Consider the following 19,055-nt stretch of genomic DNA (forward strand, 5'->3'; position numbering starts at 1 on the left):
GCATTTGCTATTTGTGGACTTATTAATGATGGCCATTCTGACTGGTGTCATAGTAGTTTTGATTTACATTTCTCTAATAATCAGGGTTGTTGAGCATTTTTTTCATGTGCTTGTTGGTTATCTGTCTATCTTCCTTGGAGAAATGTCTATCCAAGTCTTTTGCCAATTTTTTCAATTGGGTTGTTGGCTTTTTTGCTGTTGAGTTGTATAAGTTGTTAGTATATTTTAGAGATTAAGCCCTTGTCAGTTACATCATTTAAAACTATTTTCTCCCATTCTGTATGTTGTCTTTTTGTTTTCATTTTGGTTTCCTTTGCTGTGCCAAAGCTTGTCCCTTTGATTAGGTCCCATGGGTTTATTTTTGCTTTTATTTCTATTGCTTTGGGAAACTGACAGGAGGAATCATTTGTAAGGTTGATATCAGAGAATGTTTTGCCTATGTTCTCTTCCAGGAGTTTGATGGTGTCTTGTCTTATGTTTAAGTATTTAAGCCATTTTGAGTTTATTTTCATGTATGGTACCTAGTTCTGTTTTCACTGATTGGTATACACCTGTCCTGGTTTCCCAGCAATACTTGCTAAATAGACTGTCTTTTTCCCATTTTATATTCTTGCCTCTTTTGTCAAAGATTAATTGACCATAGGTGTTAATAGATGCAGGCTATTGCCTGGGTTTATTTCTGGGTTCTCTATCCTGTCCATTGGTCTGTATGTCTGTTTTGGTACCAGTACCACACTGTCTTGATGACTGTGGCTTTGTAGTATTACCTGACATCTGGGAGAATTATGCCTCCTGCTTGGTTTTTGTTCCTCAGAATTGCTCTGGCAATTCTGGGTCTTTTGTGGTTCCATATAAATTTTTGGATTGTTTTTTCTAGTTCTGTGAAAAATGTCGTGGGTGATTTGATAGGGATTGCACTGAATCTGTAGATTGCTTTGGGTAGTATGGCCATCTTTACAAAATTAATTTTTGCAACCCAGGAGTATGGAATATCTTTCCATTTCTTTACATCTTTGATTTCTTTGATTAATGTTTTATAGTTCTCAGCATATAAGTCTTTCACCTCCTTGGTCAGGTGTATTCCCAGGTGATTTGATTTTTTGGGGTGCAATTTTAAAAGGTATTGTATTTTTGTATTCCTTTTCTAATATTTCATTGTTAGTGTACAGAAATGTGACTAATTTCTGAATGTTAATCTTATATCCTGCTACTTTGCTGAATTTGTTAATCATTTCAAGTAGTTTTTGGGTTGAGTCCTTAGGGTTTTCTATATATAGTATCAGGTCATCTGCATACAGTGATGGTTTTACCTCTTCTCTTCCTATTTGGATGCCTTTTATTTCTTTTGTTTGTCTGATTGCTGTGGCTAGGACTATGTTGAATAAGAGTAGTGAGAGTGGGCATCCTTGTCTTGTTCCAGATTTTAGTGGGAAGCCCTTCAGCTTATCTCCATTGAGTATTATATTTGTTGTGGGTTTGTCATAAATGGCTTTGATTATGTTAAGGTATGTTCCCTCTATACCCACTTTGATAAGAGTTTTGATCATGAAAGGATGTTGGACTTTGTCAATGCTCATTTTGCATCTATTGAGATGATCATGTGGTTTTTGACTTTTCCTTTGTTAATGTAGTGTATGACATTGATTGATTTGCATATGTTGAACCATCCTTGTGCACCTGGGATGAATCCCACCTGGTCGTGGTGTATGATCTTTTTTTTTGTTGTTGGATTCGGTTGGCTAAAATTTTGTTGAGAGTTTTTGCGTCTATATTCATCAAACATATTGGCTGATAGTTTTCTTTTTGGGTGGTATCTTTGTCTGGTTTTGGAATTAGGGTGATGGTGGCATCATAGAATGTCTTTGGGAGTGTTCCTTCTTCCTCAATCTTTTGAAGAAGTATAAGGAGTATGGGCACCAGATCCTCTTTGTATGTTTGGTAGAATTCGCCTGTGAAGCCATCTGGTCCTGGGCTTTTATTAGTAGGGAGGGTTTTTATGACATATTCAATTGCATTTCTAGTGATTGGTCTGTTCAGTTGATCTATTTCGTCTTGATTCAGTTTTGGCAGGCTGTAAGTCTAGAAAGTTGTCCATTTCTTCTAGGTTGTCAAATTTGTTGGCATACAATTGTTCACAGTATTCTCTCAAGGTTTTTTGTATTTCTGTAGTATCAGTTGTGACTTCTTTTTCATTTCTTGTTTATTTGGGTTTTTTCTCTCCTCTTCTTGGTGAGTCTAGCCAGAGGTTTGTCAATTTTGTTTATCTTTTCAAAGAATCAACTCTTGTTTTTATCGATTTTTTTTTATTGTTTTTTGAATCTCTGTTTTACTGATTTCCTCTCTGATCTTTATGATGTCCTTCCTTCTGCTGACTTTAGGGAGTTTTTTTTTGGTTCTTCTTTTTCTAATTCATTTATGTGGTGGTTTAAGTTATCAGTTCGAGATTTTTCTTCTTTTTTGAGGAAGGCCTGCATCGTTATGAATGTCCCTCTGACCACTGCTTTAGCAGCATCCCATAGGTTTTGGGTGGTTGTGTCTTCGTTATCATTTGTCTTGAGGTATTTTTAAATTTCCTCCTTGATTTCCTCATTGACCCATTGGTTTTTTAGTAGCATGTTGTTTAGTCTCCATTCTTTTCCTATGATTGATTTCTAGTTTCATGCCATTGTAGTCAGAAAAGATACTTGAAATAATTTCTATACTCTTTAATTTGTTGAGGTTAGCTTTGTGCCCCAGCATGTGATCATTTCTTTCGAATGTTCCACGTACACTTGAGAAGAATGTATTTTCTGATTTTTTTTAATGTAATGTCCTGAAAATGTTGATTAAGTCTAACTTTTGTATTGTGTACTTTAGGATCTCTGTTGCCTTACCGATTTTCTGTCTGGAGGATCTGTCCATTGATGTGAGTGGGGTGTTAAAGTCTCCTACTATGATTGTACTTCCATCATTTTCTCCTTTTATGTCTGTTAGTATTTGTTGTAGGTATCTGGGTGCTCTTATATTAGGGGCATATATATTGATGATTGTAATATCCTCTTCTTGAATGGATCCTTTAACCATTAAATAGTATCCTTCTTTGTCTTTCTTTATGGCCTTCATTTTAAAATCTATTTTGTCTGATATGAATATTTCAACTCCTCCTTTCCCATCTTGTCCATTGGCATGAAATATCTTTTCCCATCCCTTCACTTTCAATCTATATGTGTCCTTTTCCCTAAGGTGAGTTTCTTGTAGGCAGCAGATTGAAGGTTTTTGCCTTTTTATCCAAAACACCACTTTGTGTCTTTTGACTGGAGCGTTCAGTCCACTGACATTTAAGGTGATTATTGATAGATATGTAGTTATTGCCATTTTATACCTTGTTTTCCAGTTGATTCTATGTTTCTCTTATTTTCTTTTTTGGATTGGCTGGTTTCCATTTATCTTATGCTTGAGTTCATTTCAGTTTTTGTGACTGTAATGTTCGGTTTTGATTTGTGGTTGCCCTGTTTTTTAAGTATGTTAACCTCTTCCTATATCTGCTTGCTTTATCCTGATAGTCATATAGGCTCAAACACATCATTAAAATAAAAAAGAATCTATATTTTCTTACTTTCCTTCCCCACATTGTATGATTTTGATGTCTTTCTTTCTTTTTTTTTTTTAACATCTTCATGTTTAGATCTGTATGCTGGCCTGTTTAGGTGACTGCTTTCCAATTGTGGTTTCCTCCATCCTAATTCTTCTTCTACTTCTTTTATTTAGAGAAGCCCTTTTAGTATTTCTTTTAGAATGGGTTTAGTATTGCTATACTCTTTTAGCTTTTGTTTGTTGGAGAAATTCTTTATTTCCCCTTCTATTTTAAATGATATTCTTGCTGGATAGAGTATTCAAGGTTGCAGATTTTTTCCTTGTAGCACTTTGAGATCAGGCATGTGGGTACTGTCCCAAGCATTTGGCAGTGGCAGCAGCAGGGTGGATATGTTCCCAGGGGTGCAAGAGCACCAACAGGTGGCGTTTGGTCACAGAGCCCTCCTCTGTGGTGCCCTTGAGGTGAATGGGGCTGCAAGTGGTGTTTGTTCACAGGCCCCTAGTGGTAGTGAGCCACTCCCACCTCTGGAGCCAGAGATCACTGCAGTGGTTTGTCCCCGCCTCCTGTAGACCATGCATGAAGCACCTCGTCCTGCTTAGCCCCCACAGGAGGTGCTGCACAGGCTGCTCCTAGTTGCAGGTTCCTGAGAAGGGACATTGATCAAGCATCTGGGCACTGCCCAGAGTGTTTGGCAGTGGCAGCAGCAGGGCGGGTGTGCTCCCAGGGGAGCGAGACCAACAGCAGATGGTGTTCTGTCACAATGTCCTCTGTGGTGCCCTCTGAGTTGGTTGGGGCTGAAAGTGGTTCTTGTTAAGGTATCCCCAGTGGTAGTGGGCCATGCCCACCTCTGGAATCAGGGATAACTGTGGTGGTTTGCCTCCACTTCCTGCAGACCACACCAGAAGCACCCTGTCCCATTTAACCCAGGTGCTGCACCAACTGCTCCTAATTGTAAGGTCTTGGGAAGTATACGGTGACCAAGAGTCTGGGCACTGCCCAGAGCATTTGGCAGTGGCAGCTGCAGGGCAGGTGTGTTCCCCAGGAAGTGAGAGCAACAGCATATGGTGCTTGGTTGCAGTGTCCTCTTTTTTCCTTTTTTGCCAACCCCTGAGGTGACTGGGGTCACAGGTGGAGCCCACTCATAGGCCCCCAGTGGTGGAAAGCCATGCCTCCCTCTGACCTCTGAGACCACCACTACAGTCTGTCCCTGCCACCTGTAGATTGTGCAAGAAGCACAACGTTGCATTTAGCCCCCCGATGCCCGTAGCCCACACAAGAGGTGCTTGGCCACCAGTAACCTGCACAAGAAGTGCCCAATCTCCTCTAAAGGAACAAGAGGCTTCTCTAAGCCATAGCCTGTGCCAGAGCTGCCTCGCCCTCTGAGAGCCCTTAGGCATGCACATGCTCTAGTGCAGGGAGTTTCCTATGGTGGTCCGCCCCTTCCTCTTGCACTCTCCAGCAAAGGTGCCTTGCCTCTCCTGTGGGTCTGGACCTTCTCCAGGATTCCCTCTGCTGCGGCGTTCCCTTCCTCAGCCCATGGTGTACTGCTCCCCTGCAGTGACACAATGCTTCTTAGCCCCTCAGGCTATCCCCACACAGCCAGCCCCAGTCCTCTTCCCTGGACTGACCTCCAGAGCCTGAATCTCAGCATCCAGCCCCCACCCGAGCATCTCAGGCTATGGTGTCCAGGCCAGTGGTTCAGATGATCTGTGTGGCTGTCATCTGCTTTGTTGTTCTCAGTCCAGCTGCTGCACTTTTCTCCGTGACTTTGAAGTCCTGCCGATTTGGCTGATCTTTCCATCAGTTAGGTGGCTTCTTTTTCTTCTTCACAGCTCCCTCTAGGGAATGCTAGTCCCATCTTGATTCCTTTTCTTTCTCTCTTTTTTTCTTTTGTTCTACCCAGTTATATCAAGGGTTTCTTGCCCTTTTTGAAGTTTTAAGTTCTTCTGCCAGGATTCAGTTGATGTTCTGTGTGAGATGTGTTTTTTGTAATATGTTTGTGGGAGAAGGTGAGCGTGACCTCTTACTCCTCTGCCATCTTGCCTAACTCCATTTTTCCTTTTCGAATCTACTTTAACCTTGCCACCACCCCATTCATCTCTGCATTAGTCTTCACTTTCTTCCCCTCTCTCCAGACCCTTCTTCTCAATTCCTGTGGTATCTACCCTCCATCTCCCATGAGGGCCAAAGATTATTTGACTTCTTTGTAGCTCTAAAATTATATGATTTTGTAAAATGAGAGGTTATACTTTAGTTAATGAGAATCTCTGCCAAAATTAAGGGATAGATAGAAGGTAGATACCACTGCCTTCTATACAGAGTCCTGTATGTACTCTGTAATCCTGCTTCGTTTTGACTAGGGAGAGCTGGTCTGGTATGAATGCTCTAAAATAATGGGTTCTGAAAGCTGAGTTGGTAGGGGGATGATTATCCTGGGTGGCCTGAGGCAGCTTTTTTTAAGAGAGTGAATCCAAGTCGTTCCTAGAGTGGGAAACTAAAGTTCTAACCTGGGAGCAGGAGTTTATTGTTAGGTCTATGTGGTGTCACAAGGACAGGAGGCAGTTGGGTGCTTGAAAGCCAGGATGGCTGGGGAGAAATTGGCAGGTGCAGAATGAAGCTGCCCAGACCAAGAAGTTTAGGACTAACGTTGTGCATAAGAACATTTGCTTATTCAGTGGCTTGAAGATACCCTGGAGCTTCTCTATATATTGGCCAGTGGCCAGAGTAGTGGTGCTTGGTGGGGAAGTAAAATGTTGGGACAGGAATGAATTATTGTTGAGATGGATATCTTGGACCATAAGATATTATGTCAACTGTGTGCAGCATGGGCAGTGGTGAGGTATATAACCCAGTAAAGGTAGTGGTATTTGAGCCAAGCTTAATGATGAACAAGGGGAGAAGTATTGCAGAGACACAGAATAACATAAGTGAAAATAACCCAGATAATACAAGCTATATTTTGGAAATGATTAAGAGCTAAATCTGGCAGCATCATGGATATCCAATATGAGGAAAGGGAAAAATAAGGTTGATAAAGAGTTGAGTTAGTTTTGAGTCACATTGTTAATGACTTGGGTTTTCAGGCTGAAGGCAGTCAATGGTAGAGTTCTTAAAAATTTTGAGTAGTGGAATTCCCAATAAGATGGTATATTATATATACACGTCTAATCCCATTACCTTCTAAAATTCCAATAAAACTAAAGAAAAGATTATTTTTTAATTTAAAGTATAAGAATAGGAAAGGAGACAACAGTTTGGAGTCTGAAAAGGAGATGGATGCATGGTAACTTACCTTGCCTGTCAGTATAGAAACCAAGAATCAACTCAGTTTATTCTGTAGAGTCATCAGAAGCCTCGGGAACCTACAAGACTGGGAACCAATCAAGGGTGAGTATTGTTGGGAAAGATGAGGGCCAAAATAAGGAAGACTGTTTAAAAGTTGTTTGAGAAGCTGAGTTCTCTCTTCCCACTCTGTACTATTAGGCAACTTCCCTCTCCCACCCTGGCAGAAATCTGGAGTCTCATTCTCTGGAGAGGGTAAAGCAGAAAGTGTTTGAATTTGAAAGAGATCATACATTTGAGGATGGAGTTACCAAAGTGAAAACAAATGGACAAAGTAATACATATTGACTAAAGATTGCAGAGACTCAGCCACTAACACACACACACACACACACACATACACACACACAAACACACACTGAGACATGTACACACACACTCCTCTTCTTTTTCTTGGCTCCCAAAATGCTGACAGCCAGACTTCTACCTTTCAGGCAAGATACTGGAAAAACAGCAGCCCAAGTGGAAAGACCCAACCCTAACATGGTTTCTCAACAAAGCTCATCTACCAGATCCCTTTCAGTAAAACTAAAGTTAACGAGACGGTCTATAGACTTAGATCCTCTAAACAAATTTTCAGTTCCATCTTTTAATCATTAACAGGCAATTGAGGCGTATCAGATATTTGAGGAATCTCCCAACATGGATGATATAGATCAAAGCAATCAAATAGGAAGAAACAACTTGGAGGATTCAGAGACAATGCAGGAAAAATAAAATTTAACCTGGCATTACTACCTTCATAGAGTTGGGAGATGATATTTCAACCATGAAGAACAAGGTCCTTGGAAAAAGAAACATTCAAGGAACAAAATTAAAACATGACATAAATAAAAAATACAACAGAAAGATTGGGAGATAAAGTTGAGGAAATCTTTAAGGAACAGAACAAAAAACAAAAAGACATAAAATAGGAGAGAAAGATAAGAAAACAGGAGAATCATTCTAGGAGATACAACATTACAATCCAATGTACTAGAATGAGAGATGAGAGAAATGGGGGGGGGGAATAATCAATGAAACATTCCAGGAAAATTTTCCTGCAGTGAGTTTCCAGATAGAAGAGGCTACCTCGGTGCTAATTGTAGTGTCTGAATAGGCATTTTATTACAAAATGTAAGAACAACTGGAGATGAAGAAAAGATTCTCAAAGCCGACACATAAAAAGATAATATCTGTAGATCTTCCAACAGCATCATTGGAGGCTGGAGACAATGGAAATGATTTCTAACCCCAAATTCTCTATTAAGCCAAACAATTAAGTGGGAGAATAGGAGAAAGACATTTTTAGATACAAAAAATATCATTGAATTTACTTCCCCCATATCCTTTCTCAGAAAGTTACTGGTGGATATGTATGCACAACCAAAGTGAGTGAGTAAATCAAGAGAGAGATACATGAAATGCAGGAATCAGGAGATCCAGTGCAGAATGACTATTTTTCACCAGACTGAGGGTGTAACTTTTTCAGATTGGAACAGGTTCAGAAATTTTTGTCTGAAGACAGTGAAAAACTCTGTATCTATATTTTTCCTCCTGGAATGAACAGGTAGCCATGATGAAAGCCAAAGGAACCTCACTTTCATAAAATCCATAATAATGTTTGCATATAGGTGTTACAGAAAACTGATATAAGAAAGAAGTATGTTTTTAATTTGAAGGATTACACTAAAGACTGGGATCTCTCTTAATTTTCTTTTCAAGAGCCTGAGTTTAGGTTGCTTAGGTATAGGATAAAACCAAATCTGCCTGAATAAGGGGGAAACATACATACATATACATATGTGTATATATATATATGTATACACAAGCAATATATGTACATATGCATACATACACACACACCACATACACACACGCACAAACTTACATATAGATATAGAGTGTCTATTGAAAGATGCGTAAGAAGCTGGAGATCTGAGCTGCCTCTGCAGGCTAGGGAAGAGGGACATGAGAAAAACCTTTTTTTCACCATTTATCTCCTTGTTCCTTTCGATGTTTCGGTCAAAATGCAGGGTAAGAGAGACAGTAGACTGGGATTATTTGAGTGGTGACTGTCATGTTCCTGGAATGAGGAAATAAGGGCCTGATGAGAAAAGAGGGGGTGGATGCTAAAGCTGGAAGAAACTTTGCCTGGCCTGGTGGTGACCAGATGTGGCTGCAGTGTGAGGTTGGCAGTGGGTGCCAAGGAGAAGGTTAGAGGCAGTGGTCAGAGATGACTCTTTGCTTTATAGCCTGGATTCACAAATGTGAGGATCCTTCTGGTGAAACTGGCTTCAGAATGGTAGAGGGAGGAGGGTGGATTCTAAAATAAGTGACAGAGGCAGAGGTGGAGGAGTTGGAGCTGGTAGCTGTAGTTCAAGTTTCTATTTGCCACAAACTCATATTCATTGCTCATATCACGTGCCTTATTATTCACAGCTTCTAGCCTTATGAGATAATGGAATGGCTTCTGGAAAACTCAGTGATGGGTCTTCTGGAAGTACCACCTTGGGAGGCTGAGGTAGTGTAGGGTAAGATGGAGTGTAGGCACTCAACCCATAACCAACCAAAATGCTGCCTCTTCTATAGCCAGAAAACACAAGGCTGGGAAATAAAGGGGTGAAAGGAATGATGATTCACAAAATATCCCCCAGCTCTGCCACTTAACTAAGTTAGAGATCTTGGGTAAATCACTTAGACTTTTCTATGCTTATGTTTCCTCATTAACAAAATGAGCATAATAGCCCACTACCTACGTTACAGTGTTGTGAAGATTAAATGGACTAGTGAGTTGAAAGGTTTGGAAGAGTTCCTGGTACAAAATAAACACCAATAATGTTAGCTAGTACTATCAGTATACGTAATGACCACTTTTCATCTTTTTTAGGTTTCTTTCCCCCAGACTTGGAACACCGAAATTCTAGAGAATTGAATATGCAACGAGGGGATGTTTTCAGAGGGCATGTTAATGTTTTTTTAATTATTTGTTTTATTTATTTTTAAGTTTTATTGAATTATAGTTGATTTACAACATTATGATAATTTGTGCTGTACAACAAAGTGATTCAGTTATACATATATACAGATCCATTTTTTTTCATATTGTTTTCCCAAGGTTATTACAGAATATTGGGTAGAGTTCCCTGTGCTATACAGCAGGTGCCTGTTGACCATCTATTCCATATACAATAGTGTGCATATGCCTATCCCCAACCCCCAATCCATCCCCTTCAAACCTGTCCACTTTGGTCACTGTAAGTTTGTTTTGAAGTTTGTAAGACTGTTTTTATTTTGTAATTAAGTTCATTTGTATCTTAGATTCTACATGTAAGTAATATTATATAATATTTGACTTCATTTAGTATGATAATCTCTAGTTCCATCCATGTTGCTGCAAATGGCATTATTTCATTCTTTTTATGGCTGAGTAATATTCCATTGTATATATCACCACATCTTCCTTATCCATTCCTTTGTCAATGGACATTTAGGTTGCTTCCATGTCTTGACTATTGTAAATAGTGCTACAGTGAACACTGAGGTGGATGTATCTTTTTGAATTACAGTTTTCTCTGGATACATGCCCAGGAGTGGGACTGCTGGATCACATTGTAGTTCTACTTTTAGTTTTTTGAGGAACCTCCATACTGCTTTCCATAGTGTAAATAATACAGGAGGGTTCCCCTTTCCTCACATTTTCTCCAGCATTTATTATTTGTAGTCTTTTTGATGATGGCCATTTTGACCAAGGTGAAGTGATACTTCATGGTGGTTTTGATTTGCATTTCTCTAATAATTAGCAATGATGAGTATCTTTTCATATGCTTTTTGGCCATCTGTATGTCTTCTTTGGAGACACATATGTTTAGATCTTCTGCGCATTTTTTGAATTGGGTTGTTTATTTGTTTTGATTTTGAACTGTATGAGCTCTTTTTATACTTTGGAGATTAATCTCATGTTGATTGGTTCATTTGTAAATACTTTATCCCATTCTGTGGGTTGTCTTTTTGTTTCATTTATAGTTTCCTTTGCTGTGCAAAAGCTTTTAAGTTTAATTAGGTCCCATTTGTTTATTTTTGCTTTTATTTTCATTATCTAAGAGGTTGATCTGAGAAGATATTGCAGTTTATGTCAGAGAGGGTTTGCCTAAGGTTTCCTCTAAGAGTTTTATAATATCTGGTCTTATAGTTAGGTCCATAATCCATTTTGAGTTTATTTTTGTGCATGGTATTAGAGAATGATCTAATTTTTCTTTCACATGCAGCTGTCCAGTTTTCCCAGCACCACTTATTGAAGAGATTGTCTTTCCTCTGTTGTGTAGTCTCAGCTCCTTTGTTATAGATTAATTGACCATAGATGCATGGGTTTATTTCTGGGCTTCCTATCCTGTTCCATTGATCTATATTTCTGTTTTTGTGGATGGCATGATAATGTTTCATTCAGTCTTTTAACAGTTTTGAGGTACTACCTTAGGTGCCTGGGATCCACTGGTGAAGAAATCTCAACCCTCACAGAGCCTGTAGAGTTTTTTATCCCCCATAATTTTCCTGACTCGTCTCAATGCCATATATATATATGGCCATATATATATACACACACATATATATGGTCATATTTATATATATATATGTGCCATATATATATATATATACACACACATATATATACACATTTATTTATTTTTAATTGACAAGTAACATTGTATTAGTTTTGGGTGTACAACATAACATTTTGGTATAGTATATATTATGAAATGATCACTACAATAAGTTAACATCCATCACCACACATAATTATAAATTTTTTTCTTGTGATGAAAACTTAAGATGTACTCTCTTAGCAACTTTCAAATATACAGTACAGTTATCTGCTTTTATTTTATAATCATAGTATTTCCAAGGGATGATTTTTATACTAAGCATTTGTTTAATACACTGCGAGCACACATTACACGGTAGAAAACATTATAAATTGAAAAGCAATTATCCCTTCCTTAATTCCAGATTCCCCAGTTGTCCTCAGAAATGACCTCTCTTATCTGACATATATCTTATTATCTAAACATAGAGAATCATGTAAGACCCCCTTTCTTATACAGTTGTTAGAGGAAAGGGAAGAGAGGAGGGTTTGGGATGGGTTAGAGGCTTTTGACCAGGTGACTAGTGAGTGGGGCTACCTTTAGAGATGTTAAAAGGAGGGGTGTACATTAGGAGGACAGAGAGGGTAATATCATATTCTATGTACTGTTGAAGTAGAAGAAGAAAATATAGACTTTTACATCAACTTGATAGAAATGTATTGATAAATGCTCTGTATAAAACATGTTAGGAAACAGCAAGGTGCTTAAAGCCTAATGAAGGCAAGGACAGGGCAGAGCAAATGGTAATACAAATGGTAATATGTATGAGCATGGCTAGCACAGCCATCTGCAACTCTTTAGGGTCCTTTATATAGGGAAAAACTACTACTATTTCTGCAGCTTGGACCTCCCAAAGTTCTCCTTAGATTTAAACTGAGGCTGCTCTATCCCTTAGTGATGCTGCCTTACAGCCAGGGTCCCCTAACTTATTTCTACTGGGCTAGTATATTCTTCTCCTGCACCCAGTTTTCCTGTTGTTGAGAATGATGCATAGACAGTCCTCAGTCACAAGTTTGCTGGCTCTGCTCTGGGCCAGCCAGTATCTCCTTAGGATTCTGTAGGCTAAGTCAGCCTCTGGGTGATTTGCATTCTGGTCTTCCTAATTCCACTCTAGCTGCTTCTCCCTCAGCCTTTCACTGAAAGAGTCTTAAGCCTCTTCCATTCACCTCGTGATTTAGATGATAGGTCTCCCTCCCCAGCTCTGCTTACAGCCAGATGGAACATTACAACTTGACTATCATGAAAATCTCTCACCAAACACCAGGGAAACTGCTGTCGGCCTTAGTCCATTTGGACAGACTGTCCATCTGTTGCTGGTCCCAAGGTTTGTCGAAGGACTGGACGGACTAGACATTCATGTGTGTCTCTGTTGGTCAAGATCTTTTATTTTCCCTCTTTTGAGTCTTGTGATCTCTCTATTGGCTCTCACACAGTTGTCCCCAAGCCATCATCTCAATCATTTTTTTTTTTTTTTCGAGAAGAGAAGTGGGGTTTTTGATGCATGGCACTTCCTGCTTTATCCAGCACTCCTTGCTAAGGCTTAGTAGTAGCTTCTTGGGCAGGTGGATCCTTCTCAATATTAGCAACAGCCCAGCTAGTAAAGGCTACAGAACTGGTCCCTTCTTTGTCACTCTTAATTTCCCAGATTTTGAGTTGGTCTGCTCATTGTTAGCACACTAGGCCCCCCACTTTCCTTACCCTCACAGAGGGAAGGAACTCCTTAGCAGAGGATGGGCTTTTCTCCATTATTACATTATTACAGAACACATTTCTTTATACTTTAAAATATTACTATTAACTTTATAAGGTCATAAAATACATAACTCCCAGCCAGACTGAAGAGGTAGTTGTTCAGTCACAGGTATATAAGATGGCATAAGGTACTACCTGAGAATTCAGAGTAGATAAAAGGCACAAATCTAGTAATTGGGAGTTCTACATAAAATATAATTTATAAAATTAAGAAAAAGAGACCAAATCTGAAAAAGGAAGTGTTAGTCTTAAATACATGATTCCTGAGCCAGGAACCAGTTAGGTAGGCTGGACCCACCAAGTGTGCTCTGAAATGGAAAGAAATAGTTAAAATCTGCTCCTGACTTAGGGAGCAAAGCTGGCAATATAGAGAGGCTGCTTCATTTCAAGAGAGTCTTGAAGCCCCTCCTATTATTAACAGTAATATTTTCTTGCCTTCTGGGAAGGGTAGAGAGACAGGAAAAAGGTCAGTCAAAACTTGAAAAGGAAAGCATTTAAAAAATGGATAGTCATATGGAGTTTACTCTTTAATTAAAAATCTGTAGTACTGTTGTCATCTGAGGCTGTCTTTAAAATATTAACATCACACTGGGCATCATCAGATCGTTCATGGACTTCTGCTCTGGAAAAATAGAAAAAAAGACTGGTGAGATTTCACAGTAGAGCCACATTCTTAGATTTCAACAATAGGGCAGAATAGAGGGGGACATTGCAGTAGTAACAAGGAGAAACAAACTATTGCAGAGAGGTGGAGATCTGCCATTCACACTTTCTAAATAGTTATCTTGATTTCTGTCTGGCCTGCCTCTGCCTTATGCTGATCCCCTGCTGCCTTTCCTCTGCAGGCTCTTCAGGAGAGCCTGAACTGGCTGTGACAGGACAGCAAGACTGCAACACCTAGGCTCACCATTTAGGACTCTGAGACGCACAGTGGAGATAAGTGCATCCAGATAAGTGCTGGGTATGCTGGGGGCTATGCCCTCTGGGATCATGACTGTGTCTCTGTGGCCATGCTGTTTTTTTTTTTTTTTTAAGTTAAAATTGTATTTATTAAATATTATTTTGAAATAACTATACATTCATAGGGTATTATCAAAAGAGAAAAGTACAGGGTGGTGCCATGTCATGTACCCCATGTCCTATTTCCCTCATGATAATATGTTGCTGCATTGGAGTTCCCATCATGGCTCAGTGGTTAATGAATCCGACTAGGAACAATGAGGTTGCAGGTTCGATCCCTGCCCTTGCTCAGTGGGTTAAGGATCCAGCGCTGCTGTGAACTGTGGTGTAGGTTGTAGACGCGGCTCGGATCCCATGTTGCTGTGGGTCTGGTGTAGGCCGGCAGCTACAGCTCCGATTCGACCCCTAGCCTGGGAACCTCCATATGCCGCAAGTGTGGCCCTAGAAAAGGCAAAAAGATAAAAAAGAAAAAATGTTGCTGCATAAATATATATAATATCAAAGCAGAAAACTGAAATTGATACTATCCACAGAGCTCATTCAGATTTTATCAGCGTTTTTTTTTTCTTTTGACTAAAGGTTGCTTTGACCCCATGACTATGTGATCAGGCCTTTTTTTCTTTTTTTTTTTTTTTTTTTCCAGGGCCGCACTGCGGCATATGGACGATCCCAGGCTAGGAGTTAAATTGGAGCTACAGCCGCCAGCCTACACCACAGCCACAGGAACTCGAAATTCCCAGTCGTGTCTTCGACCTACACCACAGCTCACCTCAACGCCAGATCCCCAAACCACTGAGTGAAGCCAGGAAACGAACCTTCACCCTCATGGATTCCAGTCAGATTTGTTTCCACTGGGTCAAAAAGGGACCTCCATGATCAGGTCTTGATATTCTTGAGAACCCAGTTTCTCAAGGAAGGTGGAGGTACAGATAATCTGATTGCATCATGTGAAAGGATGGCTCACCAAGAATCTTTGTATATTCTTTCATGCGTACATTTATTTTTCAAGAGACATTTATTTTAATAGTTAAGACATGTAAGCAAGTGTTCACTAATAGATGAATGGATAAAGACTGTGATACACACACAGACACAAACATGTGCACGTGCATGCATACACACACAGTGGAATATTAGCCATAAAAAAGAATGAAATCTTGCCACTTGTGACAACATGGATGGACTCAAGGTTATTAGGCTAAGTGAAGTCAGTCAGAGAAAGACAAATAGTGTGTTATTGCACTTACATATGGAATCTAAAAAATAATAATTTAAAAAATCAACCTCATAGATACAGAGAACAGATTGATGCCAGAAGTAGGGGGTAGGAGGTGGGAGAAATTAGTAAACTTTACTTTATTTTTTTTTTTTTTTAGTTTAAATGAATCAAAATTTTTTAAAAACTGAAAACTTGAATTCTTAAAAAAAGGAGAAAAGTACTTCAGCAAATTGTGCTTTCCATAACCCTTATATGTGAACAAAAGATAATATAAAGAAAAGGATAGGGAGTTCCCATTGTGGCTCGGTAGAAATGAATCTGACTAGTATCCATGAGGATGCGGGTTCAATCCCTGGCCTCGCTCAGTGGGTTAAGGATCTGGCGTTTCCGTGAGTTGTGGTGTAGGTCACAGACATGGCTCAGATCTGGAATTTGCTGGGGATGTGGTGTAGGCTAGCAGCTATAGCTCTGATGAATAATGTTTACTTTTCCACAAAAGTCCTTTTCAGCATGTTATGCATTTATAAAACCATTAGAGTATACATTCTATAAGTAAGTCCTATCATCTCTCAGCCAGTGTTCACCATGAAAACTGCAACTACCGAAAACTGTTGTTATTCAAAGGCTATTTTCTATAGATTCAAACATATCTGCTGCTGCATTTTCACAATTAAAAAACATAATTGAGCACCTCTGTATGCCAGGCACTATACCGGGTGCTGGCAGCACAATGATGAACTTCACTGATATGTTCCATGCCCTCTATAGAGTTTGGTTTATAGTGTTTATAGTGTTTAATAAGATAATTACACAAACATATAAGTATAAGCTGGTGATATAAGAAAAAGCACAGGGATCTATATGATACTATAACAGGCTGGCATAATCTAGTTTGGGAAGGGTTTTTAAGGAAGTGCAGATTGAGCCAAGATCTGAAGAATGAGTAAAGAAGTGGCAGAAGCACATTCCAGGCAGAGGGCACAGCAGATGCAAGGACAGTGAGGTTAAAGTTAGCAAATTATCACTCCTCATTTATCCATTCATTCCTTCTAGTCCAGGCATTATGCTAGGTACTGGGGTTACCATGGTAAATAGGATACAGCCCATGCTTACCACAGCAGACCCCTTTGGTATTAATTTTTTACTTGACTACAACTGAGGTTGTTATGACCCTTGGGCACTATGCATTGAGCACACCGCCATCCATGTATAGGTAGGACTTTTCCTCCAAGTCCTAACTAGTCTCACTTTCCTTTTCCTCTCCATTAATTCATGTATGCTGAGGTCCCAGCAGGCCTCATACCAAGCCTATTTAAGTTATAGACTTTGCGGGGATGGTACCTCTTTTAGCAATGTTGTAGGGCCAGGACTCACCTGTTCTTAGTTTGTTCACTCGCCTTCCTGTTCATTTTGATGGTTTCTGAAAGAGACAAAAACAGTCTCAGAAAATGTATTGCCCATAGACAAGAAGAGAGGGAAAGTTTGAAGAGGCTCCTAAGTCCTAGGACTCAGAAAGAAATCGTTGTGTCTATATATGTAAAATAGACAATTCCTTGATGAAATTTCATGGAGACTGAGGAGGAGCTTCTTTCATCTTTTTGGAAGTGCAAAATACTCAGAATAGGAGTTCCTGTCATGGCTCAGTGGTTAACAAACCCCACTAGGAACTATGAGGTTTCGGTTCGATCCCTGGCCTCCCTCAGTGGGTTAAGAATCCGGCATTGCTGTGACCTGTGGTGTAGGTCTCAGATGCGCCTCAGATCTGGCATGGCTGTGGCTCTGGTGTAGGCCAGCAGCTACAGCTCCAATTGGACCCCTAGCCTGGGAACCTCCGTATACTGTGGGCACGGCCCTAGAAAATACGGAAAAAAAAAAAAAAAAGACCCAGAATAGCCAAAAATATCCTGAAAAAGAATAATGGAGCTGGAGAAATCAGGATCCCTGACTTCAGACTCTACTACAAAGCAACAGTCATCAAAACCTTGTGGTACTGGCACAAAGACAGAAATATAGATCAGTGGAACAGGATAGAAAGCCCAGAATTAAACACATGCACCTACAGTCAACTAATCTATGACAAAGGAGAAAGAATATACAATGGAGAAAAGAAAGCCCCTTCAATAAGTGGTGCCGGGAAAAATGGACAGCCACATGGAAAAGAATGAAATTAGAACACTTCCTAACACCATACACAAAAATAAACTCAAAATGGATTAAAGACCTAGTTATAAGGCCAGAGACTATAAAACTCTTAGAGGAAAACATAGGCCAAACACTCTGTGACATAAATGACAGCAACATCTTCTCAGATCCACCTCTTAGAGTAATGGCAGTAATAGCAAAAATTAAAAAAATGGGACTTAATTAAACTTAAAAGTTTCTGCATAGCAAAGGAAACCCTAAACAAAACAATCGATAGAATGGGAGAAGATCTGCAAATGAATCGACTGACAAGGGATTAATCTCCAAAATTTCTAAACACCTCCTACAGCTCAATAGCAAAAAAACAAACAACTCCATCAAAAAAATGGGCAGAAGATCTAAACAGACAATTCTCCAAAGAAGACATATAGATAGCCAAAAAAACACATGAAGAGATGTTCAACATCACTAATTATTAGAGAAATGCAAATCAAAACCACTATGAAGTACCACCTTACACTGGCCAGAATGGCCATCATCGAAAAGTCTACAAACATTAAGTGCTAGAGAGGGTGTGGAGAAAAGGAACCCTAGTACACGGGTGGTGGGATTGTAAATTGGTGCAACCACTGTGGAAAACAGTATGGAGATTCCTCAGAAAACTAAAAATAGAATTACCATTTGATCCAGCAATCTCACTCTTGGGCATCTATCCAGAGAAATAACCATGACTCGAAAAGACACATGTCCTCCAGTGTTCATTGCAACACTCTATACAGTAGTCCAGACATGGAAACAACCTAAATGTCCATTGACAGAGAAGTGGATAAAGAAGTTGAGGTACATATACAAAACGGAGTATTAGTCAGTCATTAAAAGGAAAGAAATAACTGCATTTGCAGCAACATGGATGGACCTGAGAATTATCATGCTGAGTGAAGTCTGTCAGATAATGAGACGCCAACATCAAATGCTATCACTTACATGTAGAATGTAAAAACAGGACACAATGAACTTCTTTGAAGAACAGATACTGACTCACAGACTTGGAAAACTTATGGTTTCCAAATGAGACAGGTTGGGGTGTGGGGGGATGCACTGTGGGTTTGGGATGGAAATGCTATAAAATTTGGTTGTGATGATTGTTGTACACCTATAAATGCAATAAAATTCATTAAGAAAAAATAAATAAATAAATGCCTTCCTGTGCACATTGTGCATTAAGTTTTTGTCTGTTTTGTTTTGTTTTGTTTTTGTCTTTTTAGGGCAGTACCCACTGCATATGGAGGTTCCCAGGCTAGAGGTCGAATCAGAGCTATAGTTGCCAGCCTATGCCACAGCCACACCACATCATAGCTGTGTCTGCAGACTATGCCAACAGCTCACAGCAGTGCTGGATCCTTAACCCACTGAGTGAGGCCAGGGATCCAACCTGCATCCTCAT

The 19,055-nt window shown here is 39.6% G+C and overlaps 2 protein-coding genes across 14 annotated transcripts in view; one reads left to right on the forward strand and one right to left on the reverse strand.

Annotated features, from left to right (window-relative positions):
- Window positions 1-14,251, forward strand: part of LOC146397704 (uncharacterized) — a 68,607-nt gene extending 54,356 nt beyond the window's left edge. The window contains exon 5 of the mRNA XM_084989975.1: window positions 14,136-14,251. The gene's annotated coding sequence lies outside the window, so the exon portion shown is untranslated. The remainder of the gene's footprint in view (window positions 1-14,135) is intronic.
- The window catches only part of CD86 (CD86 molecule), a 76,716-nt gene continuing 67,530 nt past the window's right edge, over window positions 9,870-19,055 (reverse strand). For 6 of the 13 annotated variants that reach the window (XM_084987073.1, XM_005654043.4, XM_084987071.1 and 3 more), the window contains 2 exons: window positions 16,844-16,889; window positions 9,870-13,907 (listed from right to left, as the gene is read on the reverse strand). In XM_084987073.1, coding sequence (XP_084843199.1) covers window positions 13,898-13,907; window positions 16,844-16,889 — 56 coding nt within the window. In that variant the 3' untranslated portion in view covers window positions 9,870-13,897. 13 annotated transcript variants of the gene reach the window in all.

This window comes from Sus scrofa, chromosome 13, assembly GCF_054392235.1.
Source record: "Sus scrofa isolate SSC_HxYL_T2T_F1_AM1 chromosome 13, Sscrofa_HxYL_maternal_Yorkshire_Landrace_v2.0, whole genome shotgun sequence".
NCBI classification, from domain to species: Eukaryota; Metazoa; Chordata; class Mammalia; order Artiodactyla; family Suidae; genus Sus; species Sus scrofa.